Genomic DNA, 16168 nt, shown 5'->3' with positions numbered 1-16168 from the left:
AGAAAGTGATTTTCCAGTAAAATATTTCAAATATTATTTGGCAATCCGGAAGAGGCTAAATCAAAAAGTTTGACAAATGATCTAATACTCATTTTCAATACTACTTAAAACTACGTGATCTGTTCACAAATCTGTTTACCTGTCGCTCAATATAAGTATAATTTTTTATATTCAATATTAAAATAATATATCGAGTTTTTATTTTAGCATTGAATATAAAAAATTATATAAATATTGAGCAACAGATAAACAGATATGTAAACAAAGCACCTATTTTTAATAGTACTACCGTAATTGAAAAAAAAGTAATGTTCAGGATAATTTTGATATTACTGCTAAGGTCTATCCTGTTTTAATTTTGCTATTGTCATGAATTTTTATTACTCTGTCGTATTGATGAAAAAAAAGTAATCAAACTGATTCTCGGTTTTCGTGACATTAAAAGTTTTTTGAAATGCGTACCTGTATCTCATGTACATTAATACTCATTGCATAATAAGTTAGAATGTGAAAAATAAAACTTGTAAATGTGACATAACAATAAACGTATTGGAGTTCTTACTCGATTTTACAGAGTGTTTACTAAAGTTCGTGGCGTATGGAAAACTTCAAAACTGCGAGGATGGTACCAAAAGTTCTTGGCCCAACAATGGAAACACAAAAATTTTTAACAAAAAATATATTTATTTGTCAACGTAGACAATTTTATAGGGAGATAACACATCAAACTTCTACCTCAAACCAAAAGGAATAAAAGATAAGAATGCTATAAATACAGAATTATCCTAAAATAATTGGAAACAGTACTATGAAAATAAATTAAACGATGATGAAAAAAAATATAACACAGAGAAATTCATAAATAACAAAAAAGAAGAGGAAGAAGAAAATGCCAACTAAAAATGAAGTAGAAGAAGAAATAAAAAGATTACTTAATAGGACAGCACCTGTAGAAAAGAAAATAGAAGCTGAGCTGTTCAAATTCGGAAAAGAACAAAAGAAAAAACAAATTTATTGACGAAAAAAGAAGAGGAAGAAGAAAATGCCAACTAAAAATGAAGTAGAAGAGGAAATAAGAAGACTACGTAATAGAACAGCCCCTGGGGAAAAGAAAATTGAAGCTGAGCTGTTCAAATATGGAAAAGAACAAAAGAAAAAACAAATTTATTAAGGAAAAAAAAAGAGGAAGAAGAAAATGCCCTACTAAAAATGAAGTAGAAGAAGAAATAAAAAGACTACGTAATAGAACAGCCCCGGGAGAAAAGAAAATAGAAGCTGAGCTTTTCAAATTCGCAAAAGAACAAAAGAAAAAACGAATTTATTTACGAAAAAAGAAGAGGGAGAAGAAAATGCCAACTAAAAATAAAGTAGAAGAAGAAATAAAAAGACTACGTAATAGAACAGCCCGCGGAGAAAAGAAAATTGAAGCTGAGCTGTTCAAATATGGAAAAGAACAAAAGAAAAAACATATATATTAACGAAAAAAGAAGAGAAAGAATAAAATGCCAACTAAAAATGAAGTATAAGAAGAAATAAAAAGACTACGTAATAGAACAGCCCCCGGAGAAAAGAAAATTGAAGCTGAGCTATTCAAATATGGAAAAGAACAATAGAAAAAACAAATTTATTAACGAAAAAAGAAGAGGAAGAAGAAAATGCCCTACTAAAAATGAAGTAGAAGAGAAAATAAAAAGACTACGTAATAGAACAGCCCCCGGAGAAAAGAAAATTGAAGCTGAGCTGTTCAAATATGGAAAAGAACAATAGAAAAAACAAATTTATTAACGAAAAAAGAAGAGGAAGAAGAAAATGCCCTACTAAAAATGAAGTAGAAGAGAAAATAAGAAGACTACGTAATAGAACAGCCCCTGGAGAAAAGAAAATAGAAGCTGAGCTGTTCAAATTCGGAAAAGAACAAAAGAAAAAACGAATTTATTTACGAAAAAAGAAGAGGGAGAAGAAAATGCCAACTAAAAATAAAGTAGAAGAAGAAATAAAAAGACTACGTAATAGAACAGCCCCCGGAGAAAAGAAAATTGAAGCTGAGCTGTTCAAATATGGAAAAGAACAAAAGAAAAAACAAATTTATTGACGAAAAAAGAAGAGGAAGAAGAAAATGCCAACTAAAAATGAAGTAGAAGAGGAAATAAGAAGAATACGTAATAGAACAGCCCCTGGAGAAAAGAAAATTGAAGCTGAGCTGTTCAAATATGGAAAAGAACAAAAGAAAAAACAAATTTATTAACGAAAAAAGAAGAGGAAGAAGAAAATGCCCTACTAAAAATGAAGTAGAAGAAGAAATAAAAAGACTACGTAATAGAACAGCCCCTGGAGAAAAGAAAATTGAAGCTGAGCTGTTCAAATATGGAAAAGAACAAAAGAAAAAAAAATATATTAACGAAAAAAGAAGAGAAAGAAGAAAATGCCAACTAAAAATGAAGTATAAGAAGAAATAAAAAGACTACGTAATAGAACAGCCCCCGGAGAAAAGAAAATTGAAGCTGAGCTGTTCAAATATGGAAAAGAACAATAGAAAAAACAAATTTATTAACGAAAAAAGAAGAGGAAGAAGAAAATGCCCTACTAAAAATGGAGTAGAAGAGGAAATAAGAAGAATACGTAATAGAACAGCCCCTGGAGAAAAGAAAATAGATGCTGAGCTGTTCAAATATGGAAAAGAACAAAAGAAAAAACAAATATATTAACAAAAAAGAAGAGAAAGAAGAAAATGCCAACTAAAAATGAAGTAGAAGAGGAAATAAAAAGACTATGTAATAGAACAGCCCCTGGAGAAAAGAAAATAGATGCTGAGCTGTTCAAATATGGAAAAGAACAAAAGAAAAAACAAATATATTAACGAAAAAAGAAGAGAAAGAAGAAAATGCCAACTAAAAATGAAGTATAAGAAGAAATAAAAAGACTACGTAATAGTACAGCCCCCGGAGAAAAAAATATAGAAGCTGAGCTGTTCAAATACGGAAAAGAACAATAGAAAAAACAAATTTATCATCGAAAACAGAAGAGGAAGAAGAAAATGCCCTACTAAAAATGAAGTAGAAGAGGAAATAAGAAGACTACGTAATAGTACAGCTCCCGGAGAAAAGAAAATAGAAGCTGAGCTGTTCAAATACGGAAAAGAACTAAAGAAAAAACGAATTTATCAACAAAAAAAGAATGGTGAAAGCTGACAAACGAAGCTGGGATCAACAAAAAACAATAACAAAAGAACAAGGGGGGTAATTCACCCCAATAAAGGGATATGTAAGCGTCCCAAACGTTAGCCATAATCCAAGAAATTCTTTGTTCACAAATTCCCTGGAAATGTTCATTATTGCTGGTTGCCAAACAAATACTAAACAACGTAGCGTCCTTAAACTTCGTATCTTTTTAATCTTGCAAAAGTCTTCTGCTATAACTTTTTTATTGCAGCCTTTTGTTTATATTTCCACTAGGTTAATTTGAGTTTGTGAACAATTTCATTTTCGATAGTTTGAAATTTTGACTGAATTATCTCAGCAAGTAATTTTTGATATCGTAAAAATTTTTTTTGTGAAATAAATAATAGAAAAGTTGAAGTTCAAGATAAAAAAGAACTCAAGTAGACGACACATTGTATATATATTTATATCCTCTACAGAAAAAAAATAAATCTATTACGATATGGTCTTCCTGCTTTCTCTTTTCTCCGTATACTAACAACTATCCCATTAAGATCTTATGAACTGCATAATTGCAATTGCAAGTGAAAATACACTCTAGTTGCGTTCTATGTGTGAAGAAAATTCGATTAATCATATATTTTGTTAAAACAAATTGGGTGAGTTCAATTTTTAAAAAAAAAAATTAATTATTCGAAAATATTTTTAGAATATCTCAGTATGTTTTGAAACAAAAAACAACTTCCATATTTTACAAGAATCTGCCACATTTCCACGATGTGTTTTCCTACATTCTTATACATTCCAAAATGTTTCCCAGCGGTATTATAACTTTTCAGTTCTTTCCTCGTGTCCACGACAGATAACTACCGAACAAGCTTTCAAGGATTATCTCGAAAACAAAAGATATTTTTCGACTGTATTTTCAGACAGTCAAGACTTCGATAAGGTGTTGCAAAAAGGCCTGTAATGTTAACTGAAGAAATTAGTACCACACCGGTATCTTTAAATCATACTTAAAGGACATTTTCTTTCTTCAAATATAATCTCATGGCGATAAGTCTTAACTTTAAGAAACGTACTTTAAATAATACGTTCAGAAACAAAAATTGAAATGGAAATTAGAACTATTTATGATGAACTATAATTGACATTTCTTCATCATATATTTGTGATAATAATTTTTCATATGCATTCCCGTGACTGCCTTGAAAGTAAATAGACTTTAACAGAAATCACGAAGCGGTTTTATTGTTGTGGCTCCCAAATTTTTAATCCTATCAATAATTCCGTTAATAAATTTATCACCTACCCTATTATAATAATATATAAATATAAAACTAATTTTATGAGTCAATAAAAGCTTATCAACTATAAATTTCAGATATTTTTATCATCATATGATAATCGTATTTGTTCTTTTTTTTTAGAAATATGCCCAACGTGTTTAACGAAATACAATCAAACACATGGACTCATATCTACGATGGCAGGAATAGTATTTTTGATTTTTACAAAAATACCCATATTTTAATCACCGGCGGTACAGGTTTTTTAGGAAAAGCCCTTATAGAAAAACTTCTTAGATCTTGTCCGGATATTAAATGCATTTATCTGCTATTGCGACATAAAAAAGGAAAAAATGAAATTGAGAGATTGGATGAATTGCTTCAGAATCCGGTAAGTACATACAATCATTTGTCTAATAGACACACATAATTTTCAAAGTAGTTATCTTGAGCATAAGAAAATCTGTATTCAATTCTCGCTAGAGGTGTAGGCAAAAAAACATGATTGAAGCTGAAGGGGCAGAGGCCACACGTTAAATGAATAAATAAAGAGTATTAAGAATTGAAAAAAGATTTTCTTTATCGTATTTATGACCTTTTAATCTATTTCGTAAATGCTGAGATGTCTGCCCTATGTAGACAGCAGCACAATAAAATATTTGATTGAACAGACAATTATCAATGAAAAATTTTGTTGATAGGTATTTGATCGTATACGGGAGTTTGATGGGGAAATATTTAAAAAAATAAAACCAATTTTGGGAGATGTTTCGTTACCGAACTTAGGGATGAATAACGAAGATTTAAATGTTGCTATCGAAAATCTAAATATTGTATTTCATTCAGCTGCGACTGTAAAGTAAGTAGCATACAAAATATTATTTCCGTTCAACTTGAAATGCTAATTTATCAATTATCATAATTCCAATAGAATCGTTATGTAACAAAATAGTACTTACCTTCTTCACAATTCAAAAGAAACTTCTTATCCAACATGAGCTGAATTAATCAAAATAATTGGTTAGGACTTTTTGGGAGAAACAAACTTTTCTAGATTAAAAAGAATTGTTATCGTCTAAATAAACTCCTTAGAAATGATCCTTTCTCAAAGTCCAGAAGACACTAGAGCACAAATAGAGGAAGAGAAAATCAGAAGAAAAAAAGATAGGCTGAAAAAGAAATGGATAAGAGAGGTTGCGACAGATTTGAGAAAAGTGGGAATAAAACTGAATAGAAAGAAAGAACAGAGGAAAGAAACAGATGAAGATGGTAGATTATTTGCTAACTAGCTGATGAACATTATTGTTGTGGGACTGTGGCAATCAAACACCAAAGTGTATTCTTTTTAATATATATTCCGGCTTTCAAATACTTATGTACTCATCATCGGGGAATAAATTGATTGATGATTGTAGTGTCTTGGATTTTGTTTATTATTCTAAAAGAGTACACTTTTGTGTTTGATTTGTCACAACTAAAACGTTCATAAACTAGTTGGCAAAGACTTCGTTCCAATTTATTTATAACAAGAACTAGAGCTAGAATATTGGGGATTGGGGCAAATTTAGAATAGAGAACTTTTTAATAAACTAGAAAAAGAAAAACCATATGAAATCTAAAATGAATTTGAAAAATCTTTGAATGAATTCAATTTGAGGATGGCTTCCTAGACGTTGTATTACTACGGTACATAATTGTATTGAATAGATAATTGTGTTAAACGTTACCTTTATTTATAACTTTCTAATAATAAAATATTTTATAGATTCAATGAGGATCTAAAAACTGCCTTAAATTACAATACATTAGGAACTAAAAAAGTTCTGGACTTTTGTTGTAATCTGAAACGATTGAAGGTACGTTGATTTAAATTCTGTGTTGGTTAATTTAGAAATATTATTTTGTTAATGAGTTCAAATAATGCTTCAATTTTGAGATATAAGTTATCGCATTTCTGATGTATTTTGAAATAATTTTGATTCCAGAGTTTTGTTTACGTATCGACCGCTTTCAGTAACTCGGATAAGGAAAATATCAAGGAAACTGTCTACGAAACCCCCTACGATCCAGAAGAAATTTTCAATATAATTGATAACCTCTCCGATTATGATTTACAAGTATACACAAAAAGATTATTGGTAATGTAAACGTATTTTATTAAATGATAATTGGCTATGTATTTAGAAATAATTATTGAAAAATATTTGTCCTAAACATTTTATAATGCAGCTGACCAATACCATATTTGTTTCACTTCATGCAATTATTCCCTAAATACAACGAGATCTGACTATTGAGTAATAATCCTAATGTTTCAAAAGCTATCTTGTCATTCAATTTTTGTTTTTGACTTTGAAATTCAACCATTATTACATTGGCAGTGGTAAATGGCTCCGTACATATGGTACATGTCGTCGTTTGCTGGCCACATATGTCTGATACGGTAATTGTTGGGCTGATCTCGTATGGTCTGATGATGCCCCGCCAATTTATAAGCCTCACCAAAGAGTCGTTGGTGAAATATTTTCCTCAGAGCGAACTGGTGGAATACGAAAAGGTGTTTTTAGATCTTCTACATCCAAATTAACGAGTCTTGTAATTGACACGTTGACTGCCAACTACGGATAACTCATACTTGCCATTTTTGTGCAGCTACGATTAAATTCGGAACATATAAGTGCTAATATAGATAGATGTCATCTGGGAAAAGAACAAAAAAAACAATGTTGGCTTGCATGAACAGAAAATTTATTAAAAAACGAACAAAATATTTAATTATAAAAATTAGTCGAAATTCACTAAATAAAATAATATTTTATTGTTTGTGGAACAGACTCTCTAAATAATGAGACTCTTGCAATTTCATTTTTTTTCGAAACTGGTTGAATCTCTTCTCCAATCAACGCGCCGACGAATTCTTCTCTGAACTTTATCAGTTTTATTTTAAGGGGCACACCAAGTGTGAAATTCTCAAAAAATCGATTTTTTATATACCTTTAAAAATAACATACTAAAATTTTAAATCGATATCTTAAATAGTTTTTGAGTTACAGCCATTTAAAAAAGTAGCCGCTCGGCAGTTAGATAGTTGCATTGGCTACGGGACATACCATCGTTTTATTTGCTGGAGTGATTACTCGGAGACAAATCATCCGATCGCTGTCAAATTTTTTTTACATCTTCTTTATATAGACCTCCATACGATGACCCTCCATTTTTTTAATCTGATCAAAAATCGAATTTTAACAGGACAAAAACGACTAAAATTTTGGGTAAAATTTAACTTTTTTTTCAACATGCTGCCATTTTGTCAATTTTTGATTTTTTTGTTCGCCCGAGGGTCATCGTACAGATAATATGTTTTAGTTTAACGAGAATTTTTTTTTGTTACGTTTTATCAACGGAGAAGGCTGCAATCACTCCAACAGTGGAGGACCTTTTTTCGGCGCCGCTGGAGATCGCGTGTCATTTCAAAAATATTTAATATTTCATTTCAAAAATTTTACTATTTATTCTCAAAACATGTATAAATATACCTTCAAAATTTTAAAACGATTGATTCACTAGTTTTTTTTTAATTCGACAGGTCGAATCGTGTCTGTGAGTGTCTGCGTACGAAGAGATTTATGTTATAGCCAACTAAGAGATAATTCGTAACACTTTTAAAAAAAAAACACATTTTTTATGCGTTTCATGATAATTATGCAGTAGAATTTGAGTTTTTAATAATAAACACCCCACAAAAATTTTAAATGTGTTGCCTGTTTTTCAAATTTTATTATTATTACGAATTAAAACACCAATAGATACGCCTTTTGCAACATTTATTTTATATCAGTTTTATCTACAGAGGACAAAAAGTTCCATTCGTCTTGGAAGGCTTCTAAACAGATTCTGGACGTATCCTTGCGGCATGTTTTCCCAGAAGTTGAAAACAAACATTTTGAAAATCATCTAGTATTCTTATTGGTGCCGGATGTTGCTGAATTTGCCATCCTAGATGGTCCCAGACATGCTCTCTTAGGTTAAGGTCCGGACTACATGCAGGCCAATTCAGGGTGGGTATCTCGACCTCTTCTAAGTACTGCCGAACCACTCTAGCAGCATGTGGACGAGCATTACGTGCATTTGCACAGAGTTGTCACCGATATGAGGCATATAGAGCACTTCATGGGGTTCTAGGATATTGGTTATGTACCTGTCAGCATTTAGTCTTCCATCATTCACTGGTACTAACTCCCTGCGACCCTCGAAAGAAATTCCTCCCCAAACCATGATAGAGACATCACCAAAGCTTTCAGTTTGATAAAAATGAACCTGATCGTGCCGTTTACCAAGTCGCTTATATACTGGTACACGCCTGTCTGATGAGTACAGAAAAAATCTTGATTCATCCGTGAATAAAATATTGGACCAATCTTGAATATTCCAATTTGCGTGTTCTCGAGCAAATTCCAATCTTGCTACTCGATGTTCTCTGGTAAAACGTGAACCTCTAGCTGACACTCTCTCAGCCTATTTCGAACTGTTTGCAGCCTTCGAGCGGTGGTATGCTGTTAACCTCAAATAGCGATCATCTAATACCGAAGTTAGCCTTCCGCGACCTTGTCCGGGTCTTCTGGTTAGCTGCCCTGTTTCTTGGTAGCGAATAACAACTCTGGATATGGTGCTTTTTTGAACTCCAATAACCCCGGCGACGTATCTTTGACTGCGGCCATCTTGTATGAGCGCGATGATTCTAGCGGCTTCATCATTCATCACATGTCTTGTTAAACGTTGGGGTGCATCCATTATTAACAAAATAAATTTAAATTTTCACCATACAATAACACAATTTGCTTAGAAAGTTCTCGATCTCAATGCATTCTCCAAGACAGAAATGATTTACTCGAGCATTTTTGCTTCCAAAAAATTTGTAAGAAATTGTGATATTATTTTGCCCATGATAAGAAACCAGAAATATCTATCAAGTTGATACATATTAAGTATTTAAAGTACCCTAAAATAACAGTGATAATTTTTGTGGTCTGTATATAATATAATTAAATCAAATTGTCATTTTAAACGGAATTCTGAACCTTGTCGTGGCAATCAACGTGTTAAATAATGCTCGAAATGCATTTTGATTCGAAGGCTCATTTGCATAAAAGGGTGTAACAATGTTCTGCATTAGTATCAAAATGTCAAATGAAGCTGGGCATAAAAATTTAAGATGTAGCTCGCATGGGCCGCCTTTGGTGGTTTTTTTCTCATCTGGTATGATCGCCTACAAGATAACCAAATATGGATTGCTAATAGTTGTTTTGTTGTGGCTCTATTCACCGTTAAACATTTGTTTTGTATTTAGAAATTTAAGGATTTTCCATTTTCAAAAATTAAGTAGCCCACTGCAATTACAAGATCTTGTGATTACTGATTTCCTGTTAATTTAGAACAAATACATCCTTCCTTTCATAGCCGTATTATTTTAGTTTTTTTTTGCTTTTTACTCTCTAATTTATTTCAGTTAATTTGTAACAAAAATTTTTGATATTTTACTAATTTTTTTATTGTAGAAAAATCATCCTAATACGTATATTCTCACGAAATCGATAGCGGAATTTGAGGTTTTAAAATACTCCAGGACATTACCTTGTGCTATTGTCAGACCATCAATTAGTAAGTTGCCATTAGTATATATATGTAAGTGTAAATAGAACAATGAAAGATAATTATTATAATTCCCTTTCAAATTAGATTTGCTTAATTATTAATATTGTAATAATAGCCCTTGCTCTGTTCTAATTAAACTCTCCAAAATTAGAAAATCCTCGAGGTTTGAATCATGACAGTTTTATGTATCCCCCTGTATCCTACAGAATCGACAGTCGAAATCGGCGACCCTGTGTTGTATCTATGATAACCAACTTCCTCGTGCTCTGTGATTAGGCCTACCAAAGTCTCAGCCTTCCATCTATTTAGTTACAGTATTTTCGCCCCCAAGCTATGGGATTTGTCCCACCTATAAAGTTTTTGGCTTTTCTACATCCATATGGATTATTGTGTGTCTGTCTGAATTCCAGAGCGATATAATATACTTACAAAACAATGGTTCCTTTCAAGCAAACAGTGAAACAACTGGAGGAAAATATCCTCGCAAAAAAATACGTTTTGATACATTAATAATTTTTTTCTACGTCAGTTATAATATTGACGTTTTTTTTTTCATTTATTTGCATTTATAAAAAATGAAATTTATGAATCGGTCAAAAAACGTGAAGAAAATTTTTTGCGTTATAAAAAGTGACTTAACGTGTCATCTTTTAACGCAATTATAAAATTAATTCAACCGAAATAGTGTAGTGTAAACGTTTTATTTCTCATGCCGATTCGTTTCTCCGATAAGTCTACGGACGTATGAAACTCGTGAGTAAAGTAATTTTTTTCACTCGTAGGCTCGTGCGGTTAAACCGTACTAATCGTGAATAAAAGTATTACTTTACTCACTTGTACCATAAATAACTAATTTAGGCGACGCCATCTGAAAGTTGTTCGTTCTGTATTCATTTACATACCGAAAGTTGCGTTTTTAGTGTTCTATGTAGTGAAAGTGACAGTTCCGTACTGCAAAACACTTTGGGGCGCTCTGGAGTGACTCTAACTTCAATGTTGACAGTTTCACTTCGATGATTTTGCATAACCTTAAAGCTTTTATAGATGACTCAGATGACAAACAAAATTGAAAATACATCAAATCAATCAACAAATTCTATCGAAGACACAAACACATCTACAAATTGTATCGAATTCACAAACACATCTACAGAGATCCCATCAACATCTAGTAGAGATATACATATTTCATCTGCATCCAATCCAATAAATAATAATTGTCCTGGAGATACAATCAAAATTACTTTTTGCAAATAATTAATAAATAAATATTGACATTGCATATATCATTAAGTACATTATATTGTTCAATAAATAAAATATTTATAATTCTCAATTATTTATTTTCTTTTCTCAGTGTAATTGACAAAGTTTTGGATCTTATGCGTCGTCTAAAAAATGTTGTGTACGCCGCGGCTGAAATACTACTTTGTTGCACTCGTCTGTTGCTCGCATCGATTCGCTCGTCTCGCAATTTTCAGACTGGTCCAACAAAGTAGTACTTTTATTCCTTGGACACAAATAACTATTATTTAAAGCTTCAAATTCTGTATTAAGGTTAAAAATTATTACTAAGGAGCAAATTTGAAATTTTTCTAATAATTTTGAGTTACTAATTCATCGTTTAATTCTCGTTAGTCACGGCAGCTTGGAAAGAGCCGTTTCCTGGTTGGGTGGACAGCATTAGTGGAATCACGGGAATATTCATGGAATGCGGAAGAGGAACAATCAAATCTATTTTATGTAACGAAAAATATAGAATGGATATTATACCAGTGGATATTGTTGTAAGCACCTTGATCACCTCTGCTTGGCATACAGTGAAACACAGGTAAAACTTTTGTTTTAATTCAATTTCATATAAGTAAACTTGGTGGTGTTTATTGAAAAACTAATAATTTCAATATATCATGGGTCGGAGTTACTCATATCTTTCCAATTAATTTTGAGGTTATGTACACGGAAAATTTCATTAGTTTCATCATCAAGGATAGTTCGCGAGATTATTACTCTGTTCTCAATAGAATTAGAGGTATAATCGTAAAGCAATTGGCGTTTGCATTATTCTCCACTCAGTGTTGTACATTATGACATAACATGAGCTCAATGCTGATTGAGCGTAGAGGGTAGAGGTGAGGAGAGCTCTCTCTGTGTGTTAAAATTTGGTCTGTACTATTGCGAAACTTAAATATAGCGCTAATGTATCAAATGCTTTTTTGGTGTAAATACTCGTTCATTTTCGAATTGCTTACAAGCGTTTTTGTGGAGAATTATTGAACTACTATTCGTCGTTTTCTGGCGGACACATTTATGATGAAAACTCCATAAGAAAAAGTTATCCTTACCTCCACACTCCAAATGTGCATCGATTCATTTGCTGATATTATTAAACTAACTAGAAATCTCGTTCTATTCGATTTTTGATTATTTTTTCGCCAGGAACGTCGAACTAATTGAAATTCATAGACAAATACGAGTAAGTAAAAACAGTGATGAGTACTTCAATGATTCTTCGGTGAAAATATAGGTTCAGTAGCTTACAGACTGTAAACTCCTTCAAGGATTTGGCTAGGACGTTATATCAGTAAGCGTCGAATATTTTATCTTTTAGAAACAGGTTCATAATCGATCCTAACCTTACTAGGATGCGATCGCTTCATCAGCAGCTCAGTACAAACTTTGGAGAATAGTGTGTGTTAAATTTGGGTTTGGGACTAGAAAAATGAAAAAAAAAAATAAACAAATGGTTAAAAAATAAATGATCGAAACAAAGATTGTATTGAGAAGATGGGTGTGTATAATGGTACAGATACGGGGGTATTATTCCATGTCAACAGGGTACAGGGAAATCACAGAAAATCTGTAATACCGACGAGTAGCGACTCTGGTTATTAGAGGACGTCTAGTAGTAGTCCTCGAGATAAAAAGGACGTTTTTTGCAAGGACGTTGCTTGTTTTGATGATGTTAATCACGTAAAGGGGTTATAGATTATTTAGACGACTTTAGATTGAGGTTATATCTATATTGACATGAACGGTGTTGCTTATGTTTTGATTTGCCATTTGACAGTTGACTACTAGGTTATCTTATTTAGTTGTTGGTTCCAGTTGGTAATATGTGTACAGAATGAACAAATTTTGATTTTTTGATTTCAGATCAAATTCTCTGAGAGTTTACAATTGTACAAGTGGTCAAATAAATCCAATTACATGGTGCAGATTTAAAGAGTTAACTTTAAAGTATACAAGAGCATTTCCAAGTAAATACGTAACATGGTATCCATCATTTACCTATAGAACGAGTAAAATAATACATATGATTTTAGCGATTTTTTATCAAATTTTACCTTCAGCTTTATTAGATATTTACCTGTATGCCGTAGGTAAAAAACCGATGTAAGTGCTAGATTCGAAATGTTATAATTTATTAAGTATATAAATAATTTTTTTTCAGAATGTTAAGAATAAGCAAAAAATTCTACGACGCTCTTTTAGCAGGAAGTTTTTCATCTACTAGAGAATGGAACTTCCAAGTTTGTACAATGAAAAGTTTGACAAAGGCAGTACAAAACGCACCGGATGGACACAAATTTGAAATTGATATAACTACCGATAACGGTTTTCAATGGGCAAAATATGTTGAGACTTTTAATTTAGGAGTAAGGAAATACATTTTGAAAGATGACATGAAAAGTATGGTAGAAGCTAGAAAAAAATTACGAAGGTTTGTACCTAGAAAATATTATTTCCACATACTTTTTCAGTTGAGGCCATGTAATGAATGGGCTGAAAATTTGAGGGCGCTCATAGTATTAAATTAAAATTATTTTCAGCTACTCTAACTTTCAATAGACACGTGTATAAATTTAACAGCTGTCGTATTGTATTTTGATTGAAGCAATTTTTGTTAATTTCAAAAAATGAATAAGAATTTCTAGTGTTAATAAATTTTGTTTTTTATTCACGCCAAGGCTTGGCTTAATAAACATTATTCTGACTTCACTCCAGAAAAATTGACCGTTGAAAAGTTTAAGCGAGTGTTCTAACCGAACATACTTCAAGGGTATGTCTCCTTTTCAGTTCTGCAAGAATACCTTGAAGATTTGGCATCATGTTTGATGCGAACATACTGTAAATTGTTCCGCATATTGGAATTAACCTATCAGGTTTGATTTTTCAAAAATTTCTCTGATACATTTCTTTTTCATCTCATTGTGACACCTTTTGTGGACGTAGTATGAGAAGTATTTGTCAAAAACATTATTTCTTGGGTAGCATCTCTTTTAGACATTCATCGACTACAAAGTCGGTTAAAAATAATTAAAATCACTTTTTGAGCATCTTTTGGTAGATCTTGCCGTCTCTTTTCAACTGTTTGGCCTCTCTCTGTACTATGCTCTAGCAGAACGTTAACAGAATCTGCAAATCGACTTGTATATGGTTGATCTTGAAGCCACGGTCACAAAACTTTTATTTAAGAATAATCTAAACTTACAAAGGATTATTTTTTGTGTAATTTTGTTGTTTATCTATACTTTCAAATGATTAATTTGCTTAATATTCAGTTAGCAGTGGAACGACTCATATCTTTTGGTTAGGTTATTGTTATCTCTTTTGGTAGAAATAAGATTTTGCTATTTGATGACCGGCATTATACAGTACACAGTAAATTTAATAAATTCTTTCCTGTTAACATTTCCTACACATTCTTAATAAGATTATCAAAGAAATTGTCAACAGTAAACTTTTCAGTCCACGTGTTACAATACGCCTTTTCACAATCGAGATACAACAAGTTAAAACTTCATGTTTTATTTCAGATTATACTGGTTCCAGAAAATTATTGAGGTTTTTACAATTTATATAACTTTGAGGACATTTTTTCCATACATGAAACGTTATTTTACTAATTATTTCGAAAGATCAGTGGAGCTACAAATTTTTACAGATTAGTAAAAGCTAATTTCAGTTTTTAATTAAATTTATTAATAAAGGGTTCTATTAACAGTGGAAATTGCTACATTATAATATAATAAAATAAAAATTCAGTTCTTCCACAACGTTGTTTATCTTTTTTTGTTTATTGCTTTTTCTTAGAAATTTTGAGAGTTTCTCTTCCAATACGTCGTAATATACCGGGGAAGTAGGAAACGGGGACAAAAATAATAATTACACATTTAAAAATTAAATTTATTTAATAAAAACATTAAAGTAAGTAAGTTAGATTGATTTAAACAACAATCAAAATATATATATATATATATATATATATATATATATATATTTGTATATATATATATATATATATTTGTATATATATATATATATATATATATATATATATATATATATATATATGACCCTCAAAAGAAGTTTAAGAATTTAATACATCAATATATTTACAAATGAACAAAAAGGTAAATAATTTACGGTATGCTTCCTATAGGCCAGTCAATAATTTTTAATAGTGGTAAGATGAAACTTATTGAAAAAGGAAGATATTATGTATTATGATTAGAATATTATGTATTATTAGAATATTATGTATTATGATTAGAAACTTGTTTGTTATTAGTTTACACGTATTATAATGTAGGGTAGAATCGTGTTCTTATTAGATTCATATTTTGTTACAACCTGTATAATTTTATTTCGATTTGTCATCATAAAGAATTCGTATTTTTCTAAGGAGTATTACGAAAATGAGTAATCGATGTATTTGTGTTTTTTCAAGAACCTGACTAGTTTATCACTGACGAATTTGTAAACGAGGAAACGATGTATGATTTTAGTTTTCCGTCATTATTATTATGTTCTCAGCAAGCGGATGGCGCGGATGTTAAATAGTTGAATTCTGTGGCAATAAAATTGTGGTTTCCAAATAAATTCGTTTCCTTTCAACTTCGTGTAACATAATAAAAATGGAAGGAAAAAATAATTTACGGAAGATTTGAGGTCGGGAACTGGAAAAGGGAGGGTTTATCAAGATTTGCGGTAAAGTCTTAGGGAGAAAAGCTGTAGGAAATAAAGAGATCCACAACTTTTGTATTTACATTTTTTCACATAACC

General features: G+C 31.2%; 1 protein-coding gene across 1 annotated transcript; it reads left to right on the top strand.

Moving 5' to 3' along the window:
- The first annotated feature begins 3174 nt into the window (after positions 1-3174).
- On the top strand, positions 3175-15083 carry LOC130902214 (putative fatty acyl-CoA reductase CG5065). The gene is made up of 10 exons (XM_057814152.1): positions 3175-3236; positions 4589-4838; positions 5149-5306; positions 6213-6303; positions 6433-6585; positions 10003-10105; positions 11738-11930; positions 13256-13495; positions 13554-13823; positions 14920-15083. The coding sequence occupies exons 1-10, from the start codon at positions 3175-3177 to the stop codon at positions 15050-15052; spliced, it is 1653 nt and encodes a 550-aa protein (XP_057670135.1). The 3' UTR covers positions 15053-15083.
- Positions 15084-16168: the final 1085 nt, after the last annotated feature.

This window comes from Diorhabda carinulata, chromosome X (genome assembly GCF_026250575.1).
Source record: "Diorhabda carinulata isolate Delta chromosome X, icDioCari1.1, whole genome shotgun sequence".
NCBI lineage: Eukaryota > Metazoa > Arthropoda > Insecta > Coleoptera > Chrysomelidae > Diorhabda > Diorhabda carinulata.
The sequence above is the reverse complement of the archived record's forward strand: the minus strand, read 5'-3'. Positions and strand labels throughout refer to the sequence as shown.